The sequence below is a fragment of the Phyllobates terribilis genome, unplaced genomic scaffold, assembly GCF_046119375.1.
Source record: "Phyllobates terribilis strain yellow unplaced genomic scaffold, ASM4611937v1 Scaffold_1__5_contigs__length_1240528914, whole genome shotgun sequence".
Classification (NCBI taxonomy): Eukaryota; Metazoa; Chordata; class Amphibia; order Anura; family Dendrobatidae; genus Phyllobates; species Phyllobates terribilis.
The window spans coordinates 1,223,598,430-1,223,625,108 of NW_027362761.1; the positions used below are offsets into that span (position 1 = coordinate 1,223,598,430).

At 46.1% G+C, this 26,679-nt stretch overlaps 1 protein-coding gene across 1 annotated transcript in view; it reads left to right on the forward strand.

The window, feature by feature from the left end:
• LOC141231836 (vomeronasal type-2 receptor 26-like) overlaps window positions 1–23,155 on the forward strand; it is a 229,324-nt gene extending 206,169 nt beyond the window's left edge. The window contains exon 5 of the mRNA XM_073667758.1: window positions 22,248–23,155. Coding sequence (XP_073523859.1) covers window positions 22,248–23,155 — 908 coding nt within the window. The remainder of the gene's footprint in view (window positions 1–22,247) is intronic.
• The last annotated feature ends 3,524 nt before the right edge of the window (window positions 23,156–26,679 follow it).

Consider the following 26,679-nt stretch of genomic DNA (forward strand, 5'->3'; position numbering starts at 1 on the left):
TCTGAGGGTTGTAAATGGCAGCCGTCACATTCTAATAAACAATGGGCTCATCATCAGCCACATTCACATGCTGCAGAGCAGGACGTCACTCAGGGATTGTGATGTCAGCACTAGTACTGTCTGCAGTGATGAATGATCACTGCCGCGGTGACTGATCGCTGCCGCGGTGACTGATCGCTGCCGCGGTGACTTATCACTGCAGCGGTGACTGATCACTGCCACATAGACTGATCGCTACAGCGGAGACTGACCACTGCCACGTAGACTGATCGCTGCCACGGAGACTGATCGCTGCCACATAGACTGATCGCTGCTGCGGAGACTGATCGCTGCAGCGGAAACTGATCGCTGCCGCGGTGACTGATCGCTACAGCGGAGACTGATCACTGCTGCAGTGACTGATCGCTGCCACGGTGACTGATAGCTGCTGAGGTGACTGATCACTGCTGAGGTGACTGATCACTGCCGCGGAGACTGATCGCTGCCGCTGTGACTGATCGTTCCAGTGGAGACTGATTGCTGCAGCGTAGACTGATCGCTACAGTGGAGACTGATCGCTGCGGCATAGACTGATTGCTACAGCGGAGACTGATCGCTGCGGCAGAGACTGATCACTACAGCGGAGACTGATCGCTGTGGCAGAGACTGATCGCTACCGCTGTGACTGATCGCTGCCGCTGTGACTGATCGCTACCGCGGTGACTGATTGCTGCCGCGGTAACTGATCGCTGCCGTGGTGACTGACCGCTGACACCGTCACCACCTAGTGGTCACACGGAGGATGGAACGTCACATTCTCCTGTTAGACAGATGCAAATATCCAGAGAGAAGCAGCATAATATCACTATTGTGCTGGGAAACCTCATCTATTCTCATAGAAGATTCCCTCCAAATAAAAGGTCCTGCAAGACTGTATCACACAGGATGGGATTACACTGTGTTCCAAATTATTATGCAAATAATATTTTCTCAGATTTTCCCAAATTACCTATATGAATTGCAGTCATTGTAATTTTCCAGTCAAATAACTATTAGAGTACAATTGAAAGGTTTTTGTACAAACTGCCTATGATAACAGTATATTTTTAAAAAAAGAAAAAACTCAAACTGCACTCAAAATGCATGTTCCAAATTATTATGCACAGCAGAGTTTTCAACCTTTTCATTTTAATAAAGAACAAAAAAATGGTCATTTTTGAAATTATAAGCATTAGCAGTTTATTACAAACTGAAATCAAACAGTTTTCAACTCAAAACTTTATTCTAGGTGATGTTACATTTGCACATAGGACCCCTTGTTCAAAAGGAGCTTCTGAACTCTCTCGTCCATTGAATTTGTCAGGTTTTGGATGGTTTCTGCTTTAATTGTTTTGCATGAGGACAGAATACCCTCCCAGAGATGTTGCTTAGATGTGAACTGCCTCCCGCCATCATAGACACTCCTTTTGATGATGCTCCAGAGGTTCTCAATGGGGTTGAGGTCAGGGGAGCATGGGTGCCACACCATAAGTTTGTCCCCTTTTATGCCCATAGCAGCCAGAGATGCAGATGTGTTATGTGCAGCATGAGACGGGGCATTATCATGCATGAAATGATCTCGATGGTCTAGATGGATGGAGTGAAGGATGGCTGGTTGATGGACACCCCATGCAAACACGGCTACGGCGCTAACAAGGAGGAGGTGGAGTAATGTTTTGGGCTGGAATCATGAGGATAGATATATACCACCTGTGTATTTTTGTTTTTGGTTATTTATTTTACCTTATACACAAGTCTTTACCCTGGAAAGGAAATTTCTTAACATATTTCACAGGAAACCAGTTTCATTTTCGTTTTTGAACGTTTTATTGTGAGCCTGTAAAAAGTGGCTTAATACCTCTGACCACGTTGTTGACAGCAGTGACCTTTGGGGTCAGAAAGGCTTCCTGGGGCAATCCCCATGCTGTCCCCATGTCTTTTGAGCACTGTCACTATCGTTTTGGGCACTTTTTAGACTTTCTACAGACTGCCGGGGGTGCTGCCGCAAAAATGTGGGACTTGTTCTATTAGTCCATCTATACTGACCTCCATCAGGTTGCAAACTGAATATAATTTTTTTCTGCATCTACCTCTGAAAAAATATTGGGCTTCTAGCTGTGTGTGGGACTTGTTCTATTAATCCATCTATATAGACCTCCATCAGGTTGCAAACTGAATATATTTTTTTCTGCATCTAGCTCTGAAAAAATATTTGGCCTTCTAGCAGTGTGTGGGACTTTATCTATTAGTCCATCTATACTGACCTCCATCAGGTTGCAAACTGAATATAATTTTTTTCTGCATCTACCTCTGAAAAAATATTTGGGCTTCTAGCTGTGTGTGGGACTTGTTCTATTAATCCATCTATACAGACCTCCATCAGGTTGCAAACTGAATATATTTTTTTCTGCATCTAGCTCTGAAAAAATATTTGGCCTTCTAGCAGTGTGTGGGACTTTCTCTATTAGTCCATCTATACTGACCTCCATCAGGTTGCAAACTGAATATATTTTTTTTCTGCATCTACCTCTGAAAAAATATTTGGCCTTCTAGCAGTGTGTGGGACTTTCTCTATTAGTCCATCTATACTGACCTCCATCAGGTTGCAAATTAAAATTAATTTTTATCTGCATCTACCTCTGAAAAAATATTTGGGCTTCTAGCTGTGTGTGGGACTTGTTCTATTAGTCCATCTATCAGGTTGCAAACTGAATATAATTTTTTCTGCATCTAGCTCTGAAAAAATATTTGGCCTTCTAGCAGTGTGTGGGACTTTCTCTATTAGTCCATCTATACTGACCTCCATCAGGTTGCAAACTGAATATAATTTTTTTCTGCATCTAGCTCTGAAAAAATATTTGGCCTTCTCGCAGTGTGTGGGACTTTCTCTATTAGTCCATCTATACTGACCTCCATCAGGTTGCAAATTAAAAATAATTTTTTGTCTGCATCTAGCTCTGAAAAACTATTTGGCCTTCTAGCAGTGTGTGGGACTTTCTCTATTAGTCCATCTATACTGACCTCCATCAGGTTGCAAACTGAATATATTTTTTTTCTGCATCTACCTCTGAAAAAATATTTGGGCTTCTAGCTGTGTGTGGGACTTGTTCTATTAGTCCATCTATACTGACCTCCATCAGGTTGCAAATTGAATATAATTTTTTTCTGCATCTAACCCAGCCAATAGTTTTGGCCTAATACCACAGTTTGGCCACTCAGCTCTGCTCGGTTCCCATCCATTGTTTTTTTGTGCAAACAACTCCAGAGTTGTGAATTAGTTAACCACCAAAATGAGTGGAAAAAGGCCTGCTGCTGGTGGAAAGGGGAATAGGCGTGTTGGGAAGGGGAAAAAAGGTTGTGTCCGTGGGGTAGGTGTTAAAGCAACAGTAACATCTGCAGAAGAAAGACCATCTTCCAGCCAAACTAAAATGTCTACTTCTTTTAGCGGACAATGTGATAAGATCCCTTTCTTACGGCCACGCCAATCGCTACAAAGTCCAGATGAGGCACAAAAACAGCAGGTGCTTCAACGGATATCAAGTGCTCCTTTAAGTGGGCTCTCCTCCACATCAAATTCAACATCACAAATACTCCAGTCCTCAAAGGTGTCAACCCAATCGCACTTGCTTCCTCACAGCTCCCAAATCTCCAGCTGCCCGTCTGAGTATGAGGTAGAACAGATGGTTGAGTCTGCAGAGCTGTTTACTCATACTATAGCCTGGGAATCAGAGGTCGACTCCAGCGCTTCTGTGAATCCAGATGAGGAAATGATCTGCACTGATGCCCAGAATCTTTATGAGTCGGATCCAGGACCAGACGCAGAAGGTTCTGACCATAATGTAGACTCTCATTCCCAAACTGTAACTCCTATTGGTGGAGACAATGAGGAAGACGATGATGAGACTCAAATACCTGATTGGAGCGACAACTTTAGTTTTTTGTCAGGGCAGGAACAGGTTGGCTCTGAGGACGACGGGTGTGATAACGCACAGGGTGATGATGATGAGGTTGGAGATCCCACTTACTGTCAACCCACAGTCAGCCAAGAGATGAGGTCAGCAGAGGAGGTGGATGAAGATGCTAGTGACGACGAGGTCAGGTTGCGCCTTCCTGGACAGAGACGTAGTACTGGAAGCACATCAACAACTGCATCCTCAAACACAACTCTGCCTCTCACCACAAGTCGTGGTGGCTCTTCAGGTCGCATGGGTGCTAAGCCTTGCATAGCCTGGGCATTTTTTCAGATCGATAAAGATGACCCAACTCGTGTTATCTGTAACATTTGTCAGCAAAAGCTAAGTAGAGGCCAAAAAATACATAGTTTGAGTACTTCATGCATGAACCGGCACTTGGACATGAAGCATAAGTTGCAGTGGGAAGCTCAGTGTGCTACAATGCGGCCTAGCCGGCCGGGCCAACCACCGTCTGCCATATCTTGTGCATCCGCGGCCTCTTCATCCTCTGTGACTGGGGGGACAGCAGTCACACCTGTTTTGGGGCGCAGACCTGCCACCTCTTTACCCGCAAAAGCCAGCGTGATTGGCAGGTCATCATTTTCTTTGGAGGTGGTAACACCAGCTGGTGTTGAGCGCTGTCCGACATCGATAGCACCACCTTTGCATCAAGGCAACCTAACATGTCCGCCTGCATCTTCCTCACAGACCGGCAGTTTGCCGGGGACACCCTTATCAACCCCGTCTAAGCACAATAGCCAGCCCTCGGTCCCTCAGATGTGGACAAGTAAAAGACCATTTCCTCCTAGCCATGAGAAAGCTAAGAGGTTGAATTTCACCATCTGCAAGCTCTTGGCAACAGAAATGCTGCCTTTCTGCCTGGTGGACACAGAGGATTTTTGAGACCTTATGTCCGTCGCAGTGTTTCAGTACCAGATGCCCAGTCGGCACTACTTCTCAAAGAAAGGTATGCCTGCGCTCCACCAGCATGTCGCACACAACATCACCGCTTCTTTGAGAAACTCTGTGTGTGACAGGGTGCATTTCACCACAGACACTTGGACGTGTAGGCATGGACAGGGGCGTTACATGTCGCTGACTGGGCACTGGGTAACTATGGTGACAGCAGGACAAGGGGCTGCTGTCCAAGTCTTGCCATCCCCACGAGTTGTGCGTCAATCCTCTTTATGTCAAAGTTCCTCCACTGCTTCTGCCTCCTCAACCTCCTCTCGGTCTTCCACCTGCACCCAAAGCCGTGGGGATCCTGCACACCTCCTTACTATGCTGGCAGTAGGGCTCAACGTCATCAGGTGGTTTTTACTTTGAAATGTCTGGGAAATGTGAGTCACACAGCTGAGGAGTTGTGGTCAGCTCTGGAGAACCAATTTCATGAATGGTTGTCTCCACTGGACCTGAAACCAGGGAAGGCCGTGTGCGACAATGCTGCAAACCTGGGTGCGGCCCTTCGCCGGGGCAATGTCACACACGTGCCTTGTATGGCTCACGTTTTTAACCTGGTTGTCCAGCAATTTTTAGCCCACTATCCCAGACTAGATGGCCTTCTGCAGAGTGCACGGTCGCTGTGTGCTCACTTCCGCCGTTCGCATCCCGCAGCTCAGCGACTTACATCTCTACAGAAGTAGTTGGGCCTGCCACTTCACCGGCTAAAATGCGATGTGCCTACCTGGTGGAATTCAACATTGCACATGTTGCAGCGACTGTGGCAGCACCGACAAGCCCTGGGGCAATACGTTCTGACGTATAGCCTGGGCCAACGAGATCCAGAGGTGGGGCAAATCACGCTGGAGGAGTGGTCTCAGATCAGGGACCTATGCACCCTTCTGCACAGTTTTGAAATGGCGACGAAGATGTTTAGTGCTGACGATGCCATTATCAGCATGACTATTCCGGTGATTTACATGCTGGAGCACATGTTAAACAGAATTCGGAGTCAGGTGGTGGCACAAGAGGAGGTGGAGGAAGTAGAGGAGGAGGAGTTGTATGCGGAAGGGCTAACATCTGCAAGGTCCAGACGGTCGGCAGCACCAAGGCGGCAGGCATGTGAGGGTGGGGGAGTTGGTTTAACCAGGGCGCATGGTAGCAGCCAAACTAGTGAGGAAGGTGCAGGAGCCCAGGAAGAAGTGGAGGACGAACTGATGGAAGACTCATCAGATGAGGGAGACCTTGATCACATTTCTGTTGTGCGAGGTTGGGGGGAGAGGACAGAGGAAGGAAACATGATTGTTACCTCGCCACCAACACAACAGGGACTTGGTGCTCCTGGATGCGCAACACACATGAGTGCCTTCTTGCTGCACTACCTGCAACATGACCCTCGAATTGCGAGAATTAGAAATAATCCTGACTACTGGGTTGCCACACTGTTAGATCCCCGGTACAAAAGTAAATTTGCAGAAATTATTCCTGCCATAGAAAAGGATGCACGCATGCAGGAGTATCAGCAGAGACTGTTGCAGAATCTTACATGTGCTTTTCCACAAAACACCAGTGGTGCACGTAGTGAATCTCACAGTTCCAACTTGCCAACCGTGGGACCGTCAAGTGTTCAGCACTCAAACCGTAACAGAACCACAGTATCTGCTGGTAACATCAATTTTGCAGAATCATTTCACCACTTTTTTAGCCCATCCTTTGCAAGGCCACAGGAGACAAGAAGTCTGACACATAGTCAACGCCTAGAGACGATGGTACAGGAGTATCTCCAAGTAAACATTGAAGCCATGACTGTGTCACTGGACCCTTGCTCTTTTTGGGCTTCCAATCTGGATAAATGGCCGGAGCTAGCCACTTACGCCTTGGAGATCTTGTCATGCCCCGCAGCCAGCGTTCTGTCTGAACGTGTGTTCAGCGCTTCTGGTGGTGTGCTGACAGATAAGCGCACGCGGCTCTCCACTGATAATGTAGACAGACTCACGTTTATAAAGATGAACAAATCATGGATCCGAAACGACTTTTCTACCCCTGTGTCATTCTGGGGAGAGTAAAAGCTTGATGATTGGTTAAAATCACCCTACCAACCGTTTTAAGCTTTCAAATTACTAATCATGTTTATCTGTATCTTGGCTGGAAAATAATTGGGGCTTTGTAGCAGTGTGCAGCACTGATTCTATTAGGCCATCTATAATAAGCTCCACCAGATTTTAAATTACTAATCATGTTTATCTGCATCTTGGCTGGAAAATAATTTGGGCTTTGTAGCAGTGTGCAGCACTGATCCTATTAGGCCATCTTTACTAAGCTCCACCAGATTTAAAATTAATAATAATTTTTAGCTGCATCTAGCCCGGAAAATAATTTTGGGGCTCCGAGATGCGCAAGACACATAAGTGCCTTCTTGCTGCACTACCTGCAACATGACCCTCATATTGTCAGAATTCGAAGTAATCATGACTACTGGGTTGCCACACTCTTAGATCCCCCAAACTTTTCGATCAACCTTTTCATTTTAATAAAGACCAAAAAAATTGTCATTTTTGAAATTATAAGCATTATCAGGTTATTAGAAACTGAAATCAAACAGTTTTCAACTCAAAACTTTATTCTAGGTGATGTTACATTTTCACATAGGACCCCTTGTTCGAAAGGAGCTTCTGAACTCTCTCGTCCATTGAATTTGTCAGGTTTTGGATGATTTCTGCTTCAATTGTTTTGCATGAGGACAGAATACCCTCCCAGAGCTGTTGCTTAGATGTGAACTGACTCCCGCCATCATAGACACTCCTTTTGATGATGCTCCAGAGGTTCTGAATGGGGTAGAGGTCAGGGGAGCATGGGGGTCACACCATAAGTTTGTCCCCTTTTATGCCCATATCAGCCAGAGATGCAGATGTTTTATGTGCAGCATGAGATGGTGCATTATCATGCAAAAAAATGATCTTGCTGTGAAATACACGGTTCTTCTTCTTGAACCATGGCAGGAAGTGCTGTTTGAGAAAATCCACATACATTATGGAGTTCATCTTTAGCGCCTTCAGGGATCCTAAAGGGTCCGACAATCTCTCTCCCCATGATTCCAGCCCAAAACATTACTCCACCTCCTCCTTGTTGGCGCTGTAGCCGTGTTTGCGCGGGGTGTCCATCAACCAGCCATCCTCCACTCCATCCATCTGGACCATTGAGCGCTGCACGGCACTCATCCGTGAACAAAACAGTTTTGAAATCAGTCTTCATGTAATGTTAAGCCCATTGGAGCCGTTTCTGCTTGTGTGAAGTGGATAGAGGAGGTCGACAGGATGGCGAATGCACAGCTGCAAACCTCTGAAGGACCCTGCATCTTGTTGTTCGGGGGACGTTGGAGGCACCAGCAGCTTCAAAAACTTGTCTGCTGCTATGACAAGGCTTTTTTGCCGCTGCTCTTTTAACCTGATGTAATTGCCTGTAGGAAAAAGTCCTCAATTTGCCCTTATCAGCACGCACACGTGTGTACTGTGAATCAGCTACATACTTCTTGATTGCCAAGACACTTCATCCTGATCATCGCACAATGTTGATTGTAGTCATGCCTTGACCTAAACACTCCACAATTTGTTGCTTCTCAGCAGCCGACACATCCTTTTTCTTTCCCATTTTGGCAGAAAATGTAGGCTGCTTAATAATGTGAGACAGCCTTCTTAAGTAGTCTTGCCTTTTATTGGACACACCTGCCAAACTAATTAGCACAGGTGTCTGCAATTGCTTACAGTGATATAAAGAGCCCTGACACACATCACCATCAACGTGTTTAACTGACAAACAAACAAATTCTTCCTTTATCACTCCTAAACACTTTTTGCTTAATAATTTGGAACACAGTGTACATGTGCTTTTCCACAAAACACCAGTGGTTCACGTAGTGAATCTTACAGTTCTAACTTGCCAACCGTGGTCTGTATGGAGTTGTTCAATAAGGGGCCCAAAATTAAGATAACATAGATGGGAGAGGTCTCTATGAATAGGAATTCCTAAGTATTTGATACCCTGTGAGGGCCAGGCAAAGGGAAAGTTGGACTGGATGGAATCCTATATGGATTTGGGGAGGGAGACATCGAGGGCCTCAGACTTCGCTGCATTGATATTAAAATTTGACCATGTAACAAAGTGATCTATTTCAGCCATAACAGCAGGGATGGATATATGTGATTCAGTAATATATACTAGGACATCATCAGCAAATAGAGAGCACTTGTACTCGGTGCCTCCCACCTCAATCCACCTAATATTGGGGTTATGGCGAATTGATGAGAGCAGGTGCTCCGTCACTAGGATGTATAAGAGAGGGGACAGAGGACATCCCTGCCTTGTCCCATTGGTGATTGTGAAAGGTGATGAAAATGTTCTGATGCACCCCCTGGGCCTTGGGACACCCGGAGCCGGACCCTTTTTGGTGGATGCTGGTGGTTGTAGTCTTCGTGGCGGCGACCCGGTTCCGTGGCTCAGGGTGGTCAAACCAGTGGCGGAACTATTTATGTGGTTTTGATGTTTAAATGTCCGACTACGCCACCCGTGGATTGCGGTCAGAGTGAACAGCCGCTGCAGGGTAGACCGCTGAGGCTGTTGTTGTGGGTGCAGCAGAGCGTAGCATAAGTGTAGCCTCAGGGCAGTGTATGCGGAGGATGGGGGTGATGGTGCAGGGCAGCAGCAGTAACGACACGGAGTCAGTGATGCAGTCCAGGGCCTTTACTCACAGTTCTTATTATCCAGACCACGTCTGCAGGTAACGGCTGCCCACGTCGTACTGTGCTCACCAGTTGATGGGCTCAGACAACTCCCAGATAACTTTGGACCGCTTCACAGGACCCCCTTTGTGTGTCCTTTGTCTGGCCTTTCTTACCAACCCTTCTGTCCGGCTGCCTCGGGCCTCCTCTTGGTAAACTTTGCGCCAGTTTCCCTGACCCTATGTGGTGCCTTCCTAGCGGGTGTAGCGAGGGGCTGCGCCACATAAAATGTCACAGCCTCCTGTTTCTAGCTGAGGGTCGTTTCCTGCCTCCACTAGTTTCGGGGACCGGTCTCCCCCTTTGGCCTGACCCCTCCATGCAGGTGGATTCGGGCGTGCGGTGGCAACTCGCCCGTCCGCACCCCTGGGATCCCTTCGTTCCTCGTTCCTGGAGCCTTCTCCGCTCCTCTTCCTTCCTTCTCCCTCTTCCAGGCCTGGGCCTCTGTTACTAGGCCCGCCTCCGGAGCAGAGCTCATGCAGAGCCCCTGCTCCCTGCCACTTCTGCTCAGACTTCTCTGCACTGAACTAAGATGGTGCCCACATTTTATACTCACTTCTCAATGCACCCAGGAACTGCTTCCTCCCTGCTCCTGCACTACAGGGTTCCCCTTCCTCAGTGTTCCCTCCCCCCACTCCAGCCAGGGACAGGGACTGTCGTGCCCATCTCAGGGGCATATTGGTCGCCCTGCCCCACGACAATGTGGTGTAATGCATGCAGGTGTCGGGTCCTGATCCACACTCCATCCTTACCTGAGAGTGAGATATCACACCTCTGGGTGAGGTGCAATACCTCTGTAGCAACCGAGCCCTCAGGGTAATACAGTTCCATTTATCTTCAGCCTAGGTGATGTATTGCAATACAGGGCCGTGATTTTGGCTATAAAAAGGTCCCCTAGACCCCTACCCCAAGCTTTTTAAGAGAATCATATATGGCGTGCCAGGAGACTCTATGGAATGCTTTCTCAGCATCCAACGAGAGTATCTAATTACAAATTTTTAACTGCATCTAGCCCAGGAAATACTTTGTGCCTAGTAGCAGTGTCTGCTAGTCAGCGGATTATCCCGGCTGTTAAGCAAGCTACACCACCTGTAGTTTGGACACTTAATTTTTTCAAAGGAAATGCTTCGGGACCATGGGATACTCAGTGAAGAGCATCAGGAGGCACCCCAAGGCATAGGGGCTGGGACTGGCAGTAGGATGCCTTGCGGTGGACAGCCGAGCTCGATCCTTATAAAAGCTTTTTAACTGCAGCAGCTTTAGTGGACGCTACTGGAGCTGGAATTACGCGGCTGCTGGCATGAGACTTGCCCTCCAATAGATCCGTGTAAATGGATTTAAAGTGTATTCATTCAAATTAGAGAGACAATTTAAATTAAAAAGCTTAGAGCTGCCTCCACCACAGGGGGGCTCGCTCGACCCACTAGCGGACAGGCACCAGTATTGGGAGAGGGGGGCTGGCCGTCAGGGTTCACCGCGGCTCTGGCACAAACCCGGCGACACGGAGGTGGCACGGGCAGGAGCGGACTGAACGTTTCGGCTTCTCACTTTTTGGATTTTAGAAGGGCATGACATGCCTATATCTGTGTCTCCCCCTCCTTTTACTCCTCCACCTCTTTTCTTTTCGCATGACTATATGTACTTGTCACTTTTCCATGTGTTAGTTGTGTCTTCAGAGCAGTTTGTCAGCTTTTGGACACCTTTGAAGGTGTTTTCTATGTGTTTCTATGTGTTTTTGTTTGCCTGCCATTGGTTTTAACGGTTTTCGAAAGTGTTCGACGAACAGTTCGACGAACACACGGGTGTTCGACGAACCGAACCGAACTCGAACACTACGGGGGTGGCTCAACACTAGTTATAAATTGTCGGGTACCGATGCTGAATTGCCAGCCGGCTTTTTTGAAGAGACGGTGCATGAAAACATTATTATTCTTTTTAATAAATCCTTTACACTAAATGACAAGTACAGTAAGCAACACTGTCACTGTACTTCATATATATGTGACTGACATGTTTCTATCTACCTAATCTATGTGTGATTCTCTATTCCTTCTATTCTAAATTGTTGGGTACAGATGCTGAATTGCCGGCCGGCTTTTTTAAAGAGACGGTGCATGAAAACACTATTATTTTTTTTAATAAATCCTTTACACTAAATGACAAGTACAGTAATCAACACTGTCACTGTACTTCATATATATGTGACTGACATGTTTCTATCTATCTAATCTATGTGTGATTCTCTATTCCTTCTATTCTAAATTGTCGGGTACCGCTGCTGAAATGCCAGCCGGCTTTTTTAAAGAGACGGTGCATGAAAAAACTATTATTTTTTTTAGAAATCCTTTACACTAAATGACAAGTACAGTAAGTAACACTGTCACTGTACTTCATATATATGTGACTGACATGTTTCTATCTATCTAATCTATGTGTGATGCTCTATTATTTCTATTCTAATTTGTCGGGTACCGGTGTATGCCGCTGCTGAATTGCCGGCTTTTCATGTTTCACTGTGAGCACTGTTCCCATCGATTTGGGCAACCACTATAATGCCACAACCACCATGGCTGTGGCATTACAGTGAGTTGCAGACAATCCCTGCATGATTTGTGCTCTAAATAGCACCAGACATGCAGGACACGCTTTTGGTTCACGAGCAGTTATCGAACATAACCTCGAACATCCTAATTTTTGCAAATCATTCGGGTTCGTCGAACAAATCGAACACCGCCCAAAACAGCTCGAATTTGAGATTGGCGAACAGTTCTAGTCGAACGCCGCTCATCTCTCTTGCCGGACACACAGCAGGGGAACATCTGACGTTATTGAACCCCAATAACACTGGAACAATTGTTGACTGTGAAGACGGCACTTCTGAGCAGCAACTGGCGGTGTTGGAGCCCAGGGTATATACTGAAAACAGAGAGGAGCCAGAGGCCTAATTGGAGCAAGTTTAAAATCTGTAGTAGTGTGAATGTGGACAGAGCAGGAGAAATTGCCGGACACACAGCAGGGGATCAGCTGACCTTACTGAACCCCAATAACACTGGAGCAAGTGTTGACTGTACTGATGGCGCATCTGAGGAGCATCTGGCGGTGTTGGAGCCCAGGGTAAATACTGAAAACAGAGAGGAGCCATAGGCCTAATTGGAGCAAATTTAAAATCAGTAGTATTGTGAATGTGGACAGAGAAGGAAAAATTGCCGGACACACAGCAGGGGATTAGCTGACGTTACTGAACCCCAATAACACTGGAGCAAGTGTTGACTGTGCAGACAGCACTTCTGAGCAGCAACTAGCGGTGTTGGAGCTCAGGGATTACATTTCAAGTGGTAGAAACATGAACACAAGAGGAGATCTGGATACTGTTGACAACCAATTATTTAATCTGAAAGAGGACTGGCAAAGTTATGTGAGATCCAGGCCTTGTTCATTTTCAGAAAATTAAGCCGGTCAATGTTATCGGAGGATAGTCGGATACGACGGTCTGTTAGTAAACCACCTGCGGCACTAAAGACGCGTTCCGATAATACACTAGCAGCAGGGCAAGCCAGCACCTCCAATGTGAACTGGCTAAGCTCTGGCCATGTTTCCAGCTTAGAGACCCAAATCTTGAAAGGAGAAGAAGCCGTCTGGCTGTACACTGAGAGGGCAAGACATGTAGTCAGTCACCATCTGACGGAAACGTTGCCTCCTGCTGACTGGAGCCGTCTGTGATGGTTTAGACATTTGTGGCGGGGACACAAAACTTTGCCATATTTGGGCAATACTGGTCTTGCCTTGTGCTGAGGCGCTACTTCTGCTCCCTCTTTGTGCAGAGCTTCCTCCACTGCCTCGACGCACTGAGCTGCTTTGTAAAGCACTAGCAGCACTGCTCTCAGGTGGAATGGAGAACATGATGAAATGCACCAGTGCATCTTGGTACTCCCGTATTTTACGCTCCCGGTTCAATTGTGTTATGAGGCTTTGTAAGTTGTCCCGGTAGTGAGGATCTAGGAGGGTGGACACCCAATAATCAGCCGTGTTGAGAATGTGGGCGATGCGGCGGTTGTTGCTCGCATGAAATCAACCATGTGCTGCAGACTGCCAACTGGCCAAGTAACGCTGTCCCCTGCTTGAGGCGTGATTTCTGCCTGCTCTGCATCACCCCACCCTCGCTCTAGATACTGACTACTAGAGCATTGTGTACCTCCCTCCTCTGGACAGATATCTTTCTCCTCCATTGACTCCTCCTCATCCTTCTCACAAAGTGTCCCCTGCCTAGGCCTTTGTGAGGAACCACGTTGCACAGACTGTACAGAACAGATGGCATTTATGACTCCTCATCCTCCACTTCTTCAAAAACCCTTAGTGCTTGCAGTGTTTTTTCAAGCAGGCAGATAAGGGGGACAGTCATGCTGACTAGTGCATCATCTGCACTCGCCATCGGCGTGAGATTATCGAAGGCACGCAAAACGTGGCAGATGTCCTTCATAGAGTACCACTCAGTGGTGGTGAAGTGTGAATGGCGCGCAGTGCAACTTGTTTGCGCCTGCTACAGCTGGTACTCCATTACTGCTGCCTGCTGCTCACACAACCTCTCCAACATTTGTAAAGTTGAATTCCACCTGGTGGGGAAGTCACATATGATGCGATGTTCCGGAGGGCGTAATCGGTGATGCAGAGCTGCAATGCGCGATCTTGCGATGCTGGAACGCCGCAAGTGAGCGCACTCTATGCAGACCTTGTGCAGCAGTGCATCAAGATCCGGATAGTCCCTCAAAAAACTCTGCATGACCAAGTTGAGCACATGTGCCAGACATGGGATGTGAGTGAGGTTGCCTAGGCCCAGAGCTGCCACCAGATTTCAGCAATTGTCTCACACTACCATGCCTGGCTGGAGCTTCGCTGGCACAAACCACACGTCGCTTTGCTGCTTGATGGAATTCCAGATCTCCTGCTCTGTGTGGCTTTGATTCCCCAAAGAAATTAATTTCAATACGGCCTGTTGATGTTTGGCCACGGCTGTGCTCATATCGGTCGTAACAGGTAACCGTTCATGGGTCAATGTGGAGGTAGACCGTGACGGCTCCTGCAGCGCTGATTCAGAGAGACTGGGGTATGAGGAGGAGTCAGTGTGAACAGACTGGATTCCTGCAATCCTTGGAGTTGGCAGAACACGTACAGCGCCACTCTCAAGATCTGTACCCGGCTCCACAACATTTACCCAAAGGGCAGTGAGGGAAAGGTATCATCCCTGTCCATGATTACTGGTCCACGCATAGGTGGTTAGGTGGACCTTGCTACTGATGGCGCTTTGTAGCGCATGTTTAATTTTTCCCTCCACATGCTGGTAAAGGGCAGGGACAGCTTGCCTGCTGAAATAAAAGCGGCTGGGCACATTGTATTTTGGGACTGCCAATGCCATCAAGTTATGGAAGGTGTCAGTCTCCACTTACCAGAATGTTAGCATTTCAAGGGACAGTAGTTTTGCAATGCCAGCATTCATAGCCTGTGCTCGGGGGTGGTTTGCCGAGTATGGGCGCCTTTTCTCCCATGCCTGAGCTAACGATGGCTGTAGACTGGCCTGGGAGTGTGAGGATGACAGGGAATGTGGTGCTGTGGGTCAAATGACACTGTGTCCCTGTACAACAGTGCCAGATGTTCTTCCATGGCGATCCTGTGAGGAAGCCGAAACAGCTGTGTGTGAGCTGGAGGAAGAGGCTACAACACAAGCTGAAAAGGTGGTAGGTGGCGCTGTAGGTTGGCCTAGGTTTTCAGTGCGTCTTTGTAACTCCACCCCCTCTGACACAAACCTCCCCGGCCGCGCTCTCCTACGGTGGACTTACATTTTCCCACACCCCCCGCCCCAACAACACCCGCGTTGGAGGCGTCTGCCTACTCCTGGCCAACACGTGCTCCTTCATCCTGATTACGCCGCCCCCCTCCTACCCCCTCCCCTCCTTCGAGGCACATTCCGTCCGCATATTCTCCCCTTGCAACCTCCAACAGGCAGTTATCTACCGTACCCCAGGATCCCCCTCCTCTTTCTTTGACCACTTCACAACTGGGCTCCTCCACCTCCTCTCCTCTGACATCCCTACCATCATCATGGGTGACTTCAATATCCACGTTGACACCCCCTGCACCGCCGCCTCTAGGCTCGTTTCCCTAACCTCCTCCCTTGGCCTCTCCCAATGGACCTCATCTGCCACACACACCGACGGTCACACACTGGACCTTGTCTTCACCCACCTCTGTACCCTCGCTGTCCTCGAAAACTCACCTCTCCCCCTATCTGACCACAACCTACTGACCTTCTCCTCCCCCCCCTCTCTGATCGCCCCTCCCCGCACACTCCCCCACCCCCATAGAAACCTTAAACTCATCGACTTCCACTCACTCTCCGAGTCCCTCTTCCCTCTCTCCGGCCTAGCTACTTCTCAGGATGCCGTCGCCGCCGCCACCCTCCACAACACCACCCTCACCACAGCCCTCGACCAAGCTGCCGCGCTCTCACACATCACAACCCTTGCACACAGACAACCCTGGCTAACGCCCCTCACGAAAAAACTTCGGCAGACGTCCAGAGTGGCTGAGCGGAAATGGAAGAAATCCCACTCCGCTGAACACCTCACCCTGTTCAAACAGTCCTTCACCGCCTTCAAGACTGCTCTCACGAATGCAAAACAAGACTACTTCTCTTCCCTAATAACCACCCTATCCCACAAGCCCAAGCAACTTTTCAGTACCTTCAACTTTCTACTCCATCCACCTGCACCCCTCCCTCGCCCCTCATCTCAGCCGACGACTTCGCCACCTTATTCAAGGACAAGATTGACAAAGTCAGACAAAGCTTCGATCTACAAGCCGCTCGGCCCCCCACCCCCACCGCCGAACCCCCCTCACCCAAATGTAGTTTCTCCCCCATGACAGAAGACCTCCTCTCCTCTCTGCTAGCTCACTCACACCTCACCACCTGTGCCCTCGACCTCCTCCCCTCCCACCTCATCCCTAACCTCACCACTGTCCTCATCCCTGCCCTAACCCATCTTTTCAACCTATCACTTAAATCCGGCACTTTCCCATCATCCTTCAAGCATGTCACAATCACACCCATCCTCAAAAAACCCTCCCTTGACCCTGCTATAGTCTCGAACTACCACCCGATATCTCTCCTCCCTTTTGCCTCAAAATTACTTGAAGAGCACGTTCATGCCGAGCTGTCCTCCCACCATTCCTCCTCCTCCCTCTTCGACCGCCTTCAATCCGGTTTCCGACCCCACCACTCCACCGAAACAGCCCTAACTAAAGTCACCAACGACCTACTGACCGCCAAGAGCAAGCGACACTACTCCGTCCTCCTTCTTCTCGACCTCTCCACCGCCTTCGAGACAGTCGACCACCCCCTCCTACTCCACATCCTAGAATCCCTTGGCATCACTGACCTAGCCCTCTTATGGATCTCCTCCTACGAAATGGACCGGACTTTCAGAGTCACCCACTCCCACACCTCATCCTCGCCCCACCCCCTTTCTGTTGGAGTTCCCCAAGGCTCAGTCCTGGGACCACTACTCTTCTCCGCATATACCCTCGACCTGGGGAAACTCATCGAATCCCACGGCCTCCAATACCACCTCTACGCTGATGACACCCAGCTCTACCTGTCTGGCCCTGACATTTCCGCCTTACTATCCAAAATTACCCAATGCCTATCCGCCATCTCATCCTTCTTCTCCGCCCGATTCCTCAAACTCATCATGGACAAGACCGAGATAATCATCTCCCCCCCAACTGCTCTCCCCAGCTCCACAACTTATCCATCACAAACAACGACTGCACCCTCTCACCCGTCTCCCACGCCAAGTGCCTCGGGGTAATTCTCGACTCCTCCCTCTCCTTCAAGTCCCTCATCGAAGCCCTCGCCACCGCCAGCCAACTCCAACTGAGGAAGATTGCCTGAATCTGCTCGTTCCTTGATCAGGACTTGGCAAAAATACTTATCCACGTCCTCATCATCTCCCGTCTCGACTACTGCAACCCTCTGCTCACTGGCCTCCCCCCTTCCTCCCTCGAACCTCTCCGCACCATCCTCAATTCCGCTGCCCTACTCATCCACCTATCTCCCCGTTACACCCTCTGCCTCCCCCTCTGCCAAGCCCTTCACTGGCTCCCCATTGCCCTGAGATCACAGATCAAAACCCTAACCCTAACATTCAAGGCCATGCATAACCTGTCCCCCCCCTACATCTCCGATCTGGTTTCCAGATATGTCCCGCCGGGCGATCTTCGCTCCTCTCCTGAACTTCTCCTCTTCTCCCCTCTCATTTCCTCCTCCCACAACCGCCTACAAGACTTCTCTCGCGCATCCGCCATACTCTGGAACTCTCTCCCCCATCACATCCGACACTCCCTCCCCTATCCTGGGAACCTTCAAGAAAAACCTAAAGACCCACCTCTTCCTTCAGGCCTACAGCCCACACTGAGACCCATCCGCTACACCATCTCACCCTCTCCTCTCCTCTTTCTCATGTCTCCTTACCCACCCCCTATAGACTGTGAGCCCTCGTGGACAGGACCCCCTGCTCTACTGTACCAGTGCGCCTCATTTGATGTTTCATGTTCGTTTCCCTGTCTGCCCCTACACTTGTAAAGCGCCATGGAACCTAATAGCGCTATATAAATATTTAATAATAATAATAATAACTCCACCACATCCTTGGTCCGCACATGTTTCCACATATTTGTGGTATTGAGGTTGCTGACACTTTTCCCTCTTTTCAACTTCTGATTACACAGCTTGCATATGACAAAGCAAATGTCATCTGCAACTGTGTCAAAAAAAGACCAGGCACTGCAAGTCTTGGGAGAGCCCGTTTTGGGTTTTGGAAGATGCATTCTCCTAATGGGTGCCGAAGTGGAGGCTACAGGCAACCAAGTCTGCCACCTCCCTCTCCCTCCTTTTTGGGCCGTTTGAGGAATCTCTTCCTCAGAGCTGCTCCCACCACCTTCCTGTACCTCACGCCATGATGGGTCAAGGACCTCATCATCTACACTACCGTCTTCAATCAACTGCTTCTCCTGGGTAGTCTCAAGAGCACAGTACGCACCAGAAAGTGGAACCTGAGTCTCATCATCAGATGCATACTGAGGTGTGCTGACCATAGGCACTGGCCCACCCGCCTCTTCAGATTCAGAGAGACAAAGCGGTTGGGCATCACTGCATACTACCTCTTCATCAAATTCTAGAATTCTGCTTGGCTGGTCCCCTCTTTCGAAGCCAAGAGATTCAGAGAACAGAAGTAAATATGGCTCCTGTCCAGGGCTCTCTGACTGCCTGGGCAATTTGGCAGGTGGTGAAGAGACAGATGGGTGCTCTTCAGTGCTCAGGACCTGAGAGGATCTGGCAGTAATGGAAGCTGATGCGTTACCTGCCATCCATCCGACAATGGCTTCAATTTGTTCCTCCCACAGTAGTGGGGTACGGCGAGCTCCTACAAAGCTGCGCATAAAGGACTGTTCCCTGGTAAAACTGGGGGATGCTGAGTCACCGGTGCCCGCAGCAGGCACAGAATCCCCACGTCCTCTCCCTGCAAAAACTCCACGCCCACGACCACATGACTAACTCCCTGCCTTCTTTATCTTGGTAGACTGATAAAGATAGGCAGAAAAGTACTAAGGGCTTAGTGTGCTTATTCCTGCAAAGCTGCTAACAGGTATAAGAAACAGTAATTTTATAAAGTGTGGACTAGACTTTAATATGAGCTAATGTGGCCTACACAACTGTAAAGTGGAGTGTTTGGTGAACTTTATTTACTTTTTTTTTTTCACAAAAAGACACTGGATGTGCCCAAAGATGTAAAACCGATAGTATCACAAACTTTTGTAGCTATTACAATACAGGAAGGTAACCTACAATGCAATAGATGAGGCTACAAAAAATAGGCTAATACCAATCTGGCTGGGGCTGCAGGGCACAAGGCTGCAGAAAGGCTCCTCTATCAACCCCTATATAGTTTGTTTGCAAGCAATCTATCTGGATACGAATGGAACCACCACACTAACAGGAGAAATCAGGAAAAATGAGCAGCACTAATGAAAAAAGGACAATGTATGAGGCAGTGACGCATGCTGAGCGGACTACAACCGGACGTAGCTGCAGAACACACTACTGCGTGAGCTGCACTCATACACGAAGACCTCGCAGACAGCCGTGAACAGTGCAAAGAACTGTGCACTAGCGCTGCAAGGCAAAAGAAAGCTTCTCTATCTACTCCTACATAGTGTGTTTGGAAGCAGTCTAGCTGGATATGGATGGAACCACACTAATAGGAGAAATCAGGAAAAATGAGCAGCACTAATGCAAAAAAGGACAATGTATGAAGCAGTGACGCACGCTGAGCGGACTACAACCGGACGTGGCTGCAGAACACACTACAGCATGAGCTGCACTCACACACAGAGACATCGCAGACAGCGTGAACAGTGCAGAGAACTATACACTAGTGCTGAAAGGCAAAAGAAAGCTTCTCGCACAGCGGTTTATAAAGTAGCCTGGGTAAAGCACAATAAAGCAAATCGCTAGCTCAAACTGTCCCTCAGAACAGCAGCGTCCTGTCCCTAACTGAATTCACAGCAGAGTGAACCCAAAATGGCGGAGGAGGCTTTTATAGTGCATCATGACATCATTTCAGCAGCCAATCACAACCATGCCATTAGTTAACATGCCTACATGCCTAACAAGATGTGCCCACACTTCTTAGGATCCTTATTGGCTGAATAAAATTAAACTGGCTCATTGCATTATGGGAACTTCCGATTCTGGTATTCGATATTCTAAAAGTATCAGAACTCAGTATCGGAACTCCGATACAGCGAATATCGGTCGATACCCAATATTTCAGTATCGGAATGCTCAACACTACTCGGAACAAATCCTATAATATTGTTTTTTGAAATATTTATCTGTTCTTTTGTGTTTTGTCTTTTTAAACGACTTGGTGCGATGATATTTCTTAGAGTTTTTCCTCTTCTAAATGTGATACCTGGTCTAACCGGCAGAGTATCACGTAGGAGGGGTCCTGTAGTAAAATATGCCAATGTCTTCGTAGAAGCGCTCTAATCCATATACTATCTTTATTAAATGAAGTAATAAAATTTTGATGCCATTTTTTATTATCCTCCATCGTATTTTTACCTGACTGTGCATTAATTACTGATTTGTCGTTCCTATTTGCTCTAGCTCCATCTTCCTGTGTTTTTATTAATTAGACAATCATTCTGAGTTTTTTTCAGATTTATTTGATACGCCTCATTTATTACCTGCTTTGGATACTTTTTCTCAGAAAACCTTTTGGAGTCAGGCATGGGCTCTGATTTCCCTCTTTAGCAATCCTACAAGCAGCTCTTACTGAATTTTTTATTGGTCTTCCAGACTTTATCTTTACCTCCATTGTTCTTGTAAACTGCCATTTATTAATTACATTTTGAACTTAGGAAAGGCCAACATGAAAACCCTTCAGGCAAAGCGGTGCTGTGCCTGAAGTTGTGTCCTGTTATCTGTAGTTTATGTGACAGGCAGAAATTGTGCTGTTGTTTTCAAAAAATCCAGCACCTAGAGGGGTTAACCCAGCCACAGGAGACAGGGAGTGGTTAGCACAGCTCCGGGAGGATGATGGGAAAGTTGTTAATGTCTGGGAGCTGCAGGAATAAGCTGTTGTGTGCTCGGAGAGTCTCAGAGAAAATGAATGCAAGTTAAGATATCGTTGATAGAATCTGTTGGTGGAATCAGAGATGCAGTGCTGACAGAAAGGAGTCAAATCTGCTGCATGAAGATAAGAGAGTAAGAGAATCACTGCAGTGGACTCATTCCCCTTACAAACCCCTCTCCACCGCACTGCAGGATAAAGGCACAGAGATATCCTATGTAAACACTGTGCATCTGTGAAGAGATCTGATCTGGGAAGAGACTATCACAATTGTACTAGAAACATTGTACAGAGAGTAATGATGTGTGATGGGCATAAACCTGAATAAAACTACTGTAATGAACTTTAGCCCGGGACACTGTCATCGTTGTGTGTGCCTGGAGACCGATATACCTCATGACTGTGGAAGTTCTGATTAATGGTCGCCCAGGGTAAATTCCCCCAGGATTTCAAAGAATTCATGTTTATTTGTACTGCGGCTATATACCAAATTGGCATGCATGCAATATTTATCATTGCTGCCCAATGACTTTTTATCTTAACGGACAAACTCTTTAATTTCGATGTCTTTGTGATTCTGGGACTTTATTTTGAGGGTGTGAAGGGTTGTGTCCTCTAAACAAAGTTTATCTGTCAATGATTTTTGTCCAATTTGTGCAGAAAATAATTATCAGAGGAGGTTGGTGACCCTGCATGACCGAAAAAGATGTAGCAGCAAAATATGGTATTGTATGCTTATACCGAGCAAGATATGATATATACATGCAGTCCACCATATAAAACTTATTCAAATTTAAGATTGATAGATAATAGATAGATACTGTAGATATTTTTTTACCACAATGTATGTAATTTTTTTTTACATTTTCCTACAGACAGTGAGACCTGCATGAAATGCCAAAGTGACAAATGGCCAAATGAGAAGAGAGACCAATGTCTGCCCAAAGTAATGGATTTCATCTCTTACCAGAATGATACAATGGCTGCTGTATTTTCCTGTCTCTCGGTCTTCGGATGTTTTGCAACTGGTTTCATATTTGGAGTATTTATTTCCTATCAAAATACCCCTATTGTTAGAGCCAATAACCGGAACTTGAGTTACCTCCTCCTGGTCTCCATCTTCCTCAGCTTCCTGTCTGTCTTCTTGTTTCTTGGTCGCCCCAATGATGTAACTTGTAGATTACGTGAAACCAGTTTTGGATTTTCCTTCTCCATAGCCGTCTCTTCACTTCTCGCCAAGACTGTCATGGTCTGTGTTGCTTTTAAGTCCACCAAGCCTGGAAGCACTTGGAAAAAATGGCTGAATGTGAAACTGCCCTATACCATAGTGTTGTTGTGTTCATCCCTTCAGCTTGTAATCTGTGTTATCTGGTTGTCTATTTCTCCCCCATTCCAGGACCTAGATGCTGAGTCTTATCCTGGGAAAATCATCGTTCAGTGCAATGAAGGCTCAGATATCTGGTTCTACTCCACGTTGGGTTATCTGGGGCTCCTGGCAGCTATGAGCTTTGTTCTGGCTTTCATGGTGAGGACATTACCGGACAGTTTCAATGAGGCCAAGTACATCACCTTCAGCATGCTGGTGTTCATCAGTGTCTGGATTTCCATGATCCCGGCTTACCTGAGCACCAGAGGGAAGAACATGGTGGCTGTGGAGATATTTGCAGTGATAGTTTCCAGTGCTGGACTTTTAGGTTGTGTGTTTTTCCCAAAATGTTTTATCATTTTGTTTAAATCTGAAATGAATACTAAAATGGAGCTGCTCGGAAAAAGAAAGGAATGACAGTAAGATATTAGCCATCTCTGATAAAAATGACTAATCTGTACATTACACACATAGAAACCATTTTAAAGTAAAATGTAAGCTTCTCTATTAACTTGTATATGAAAGAAACATCTATAAACTCTCATCCCATTATCTCCAGTAATTGGAGCATTTATCAGGACATCACATATTTGTATCAGTTTATGAAATGTAGAAATCCCTCTGTGGTGTCGATAAATTATCTGCTTCCTCCTTAAAGAAAATCTTTCACCAGTTTCTTCCTGATAAACTGGAGCCATCATGGAATAGTGGCTGCAGAGGTGAACACAACCCGGCTTTTATTTTATAATTTCTGATGAGATATGAGTTTATACCTTTACTGTAGGTTATATATTATGATAAGCCCATCTAGGCCTTACCAGAGAATTTTCTCAGGGGCGTGCAAGGGAAACAAAGAACACATCTCTAGAATGTTACAAGAACATGTTTTCTCCTATGGGATGTAATGATGGCTATATCTACCGCCATGGCCGAAATTGTTACAGAAAAATAAGCTTTTCTCACTGAAAATTCTAGCAGTGACACACATGATTATTTCCTTTGTGTGTATTGGAACAACACAAAAAAAGAGAAAAACTGCCAAATTGGACAAAATTTCACACAAAACTCCAAAAAATGTGATAGATAATATTATTGCCACATTTCCAAAATTATGGCTAAACAAATTTGATTTTAGCATGTGATGCTCGTTCAGACTCGCCTGTTGTAACACAGGAAAGTCTGCATGGTGGATAAGCAGAACCAATCAAGTTCTAAAGAAATTCAAGCTGACCTGCCGGGTCAGAGTGCTTCAGCTTCATCACAAACTATTAGTCAACAATTGAATGAAATGAAACGCTATGGCAGGAGACCCAGGAGGACCGCACTACCGACACAGAGACATAAAAAAGCTAAACTGCAGTTTGCCAAAATGTACGAGAGTGAGCCAAAATCCTTCTAGGAAAGTGTCTTGTGGACAACTGAAACCAAGATCGAGGTTTTTGGTAAAGCACATCATTCTATTGTTTACTGAAAATGGAATGAGGCCTACAAAAAAAAGAACACAGTACCTTCAGTCAAATGTGTTTAGGGGTTGTCTTTCTGCCTCTGGCATTGGGTTATTTGACTGTCTGCAAAGCATCATGAAATCTGAAGATTACCACAGGATTTTGGCTCACAAAAGTGCCCAATGTCAGAAAGTTGAGAACATGAGTCTTTCATCAGGACAATGACCCCAAACATACTTCAAGAAGCCCCCAGAAATTGACAGAAACAAAATGCTGGAGAGTTCTGAAGTAGAAGCAATGAGTTCAGATCTAAATCCCATTGAACATCTGTGGAGAGGTTTTAAAATTCTTGTTGGGAAAAGGCACCTTCAAATATTAGAGACCTGAAGAAATTTGCAAAAGAAAAGTTGTACAAAATTCCAGTTGAAAGGAGTAAGAAGCTTGTTGGTGATTATAGGAAGCGATTGATTGCAGTTATTTGTTCTAAAGTATGTGCAACTTAATATTAAGTTGAGGGTGCCAAAAATTTTGTCCGGCTCATTTTTAGGGTTTGATATGAAATGTTGTATAATTTGTCTATTTTTCTCATTTTTCTTTGCGTTGTTTCAATTCATAAAAAATGAAATAAACATGAGGATAACAAAACATGTGTAACTACAATAATTTTCTAGGGGAATTACTTAATTTTCTGTTTTCTGGAACAACATCAAGGGTGCCAACACTTTGGGCCATAACTGTATTTATTGTGACATTTTTGGGAGTGTGCCAAATATTATACTCCATTTAAAGTCTGCCAGTTTTGTGTTATTCACTTCAAACCTATTCACACTTAGTTGCTGACCAATACCTTACTACAAGGCCACTGCCTCAAACAGTATTCATCAGATCCGATATTGATGCGGTAATACTTGTGACATTTTTACGAGCGTGACAAATATCATACTCCATTTAAAGTCTACCAGATGTGTGTTATTCACACTTGGTCGCTGACCAATAGTAATGAGCGAGTAAGTTCGAAAAATGATCGCAAATGTTGAATTTGGCACGAATATGGCAAATTTGAATTTGTGATCGGAATCAAGAGCATTTTTTCTTAAAATCGGTAACATTCGGTGAAAAAGTGCGGGAAAATTATTGCGTTGCAACCAAATTGTTTTTAACACTTTGGCTAGCATACTGGTGGTGTATGATGAGCGGGGGGACGTGTTTGATGAGTGGAGGGGCTGGTGAGAGGTAACAGAAGCTGAGACCAGTGCCATGCTCGTAATCTTTTTTTTTTTCCTAACTTTATGTGCGCAATTCTTGGCTAGCCAATAAGGGCACAGGAAGCATCCGCTCTGTCCAGACACAAGGGCTTGTGCCATTGGCTGCTGAAATCACAGGTCTTCTCTACATAAAGAGTGGACATGTTGTGTCAGCACCATTTTATGCTTTTAACAGGTCATAGATGCAGCTGTTGGACCCTGCTCCTTCATCCTGAGAGATTTTAGCTAGTTAGATAGGCGGTTGCTTGTAAGTCAGATAGTTTAGACAACTATTTTCCAGTGTGTCTGTGAAATCGACCTTCCAGCAGAGTTTTTTTTGTGCCATTACTGAGGTCCACACAAATACAGCAGAGCCCATGTCATAAAACTCTTTTGTGCACTGCTTCCATTGTGCTCCATGCTCGAGTATCCCTTAAAAAAGCTATTTTTCACTTGCTAATGTGATACAGCAAGACCTACTAGCCCACCTTGTCATTTTGTGGGGTTGAAATTCAGCTTTATGCCAAGCTCCTGAGTGAAGAGAACAGAAAATTATTTTTATCATTTGCTAATGTGATACAGCAAGGTATAGTAGCCCACCTTGTCATTTTGTGGTGGTGAAATTCAGCTGTATGCACAGTAAAAAAATCTATTTTTTATGTTGCTAACAAGAGTAAAACATTTTTTTTTCTGTGACAAACGTGATACAGTCCACCATAAGCCAACTAGTCCTTTTGTGGGGGTGAAATTAAGCTTTGTGTAGACTGAGTAAGCAAACCATTTTTTTCTGTTGCTACCAAGAGTAAAAAAAGATATTGTTTTCTGTGACAAACATGATACAGTATGTCATATATCATATTGTCATTTTGTGGCATTGAAATTCAACTGTTTTCAGAGTAAAAAAATCTATTTTTTCTGTTGTTAACAAGAGTAAAAAAAGACAACATTTTTTTCTGTGACAAACATGATACAGGCCACCATAGGCCAACTAGTCCTTTTGTGGCGGTGAAATTAATCTGTGTGTACATTGAGTAAACAAACCATCTTTTCTGTTGCTAACAAGAGTCATTTTTTTTTTCTGTGACAAACGTGATACAGTACGTCATATGTCACCTTGTCATTTTGTAGCATTGAAATTCAGCTGTTTTCATAGTAAAAAAACAATTTTTTCTGTTGCTAACCAGAGTAAAAAAAAATAAAATTCTGTGACAAACGTAATACAGTCTGCCATAAGCCACTTAGTCCTTTTGTG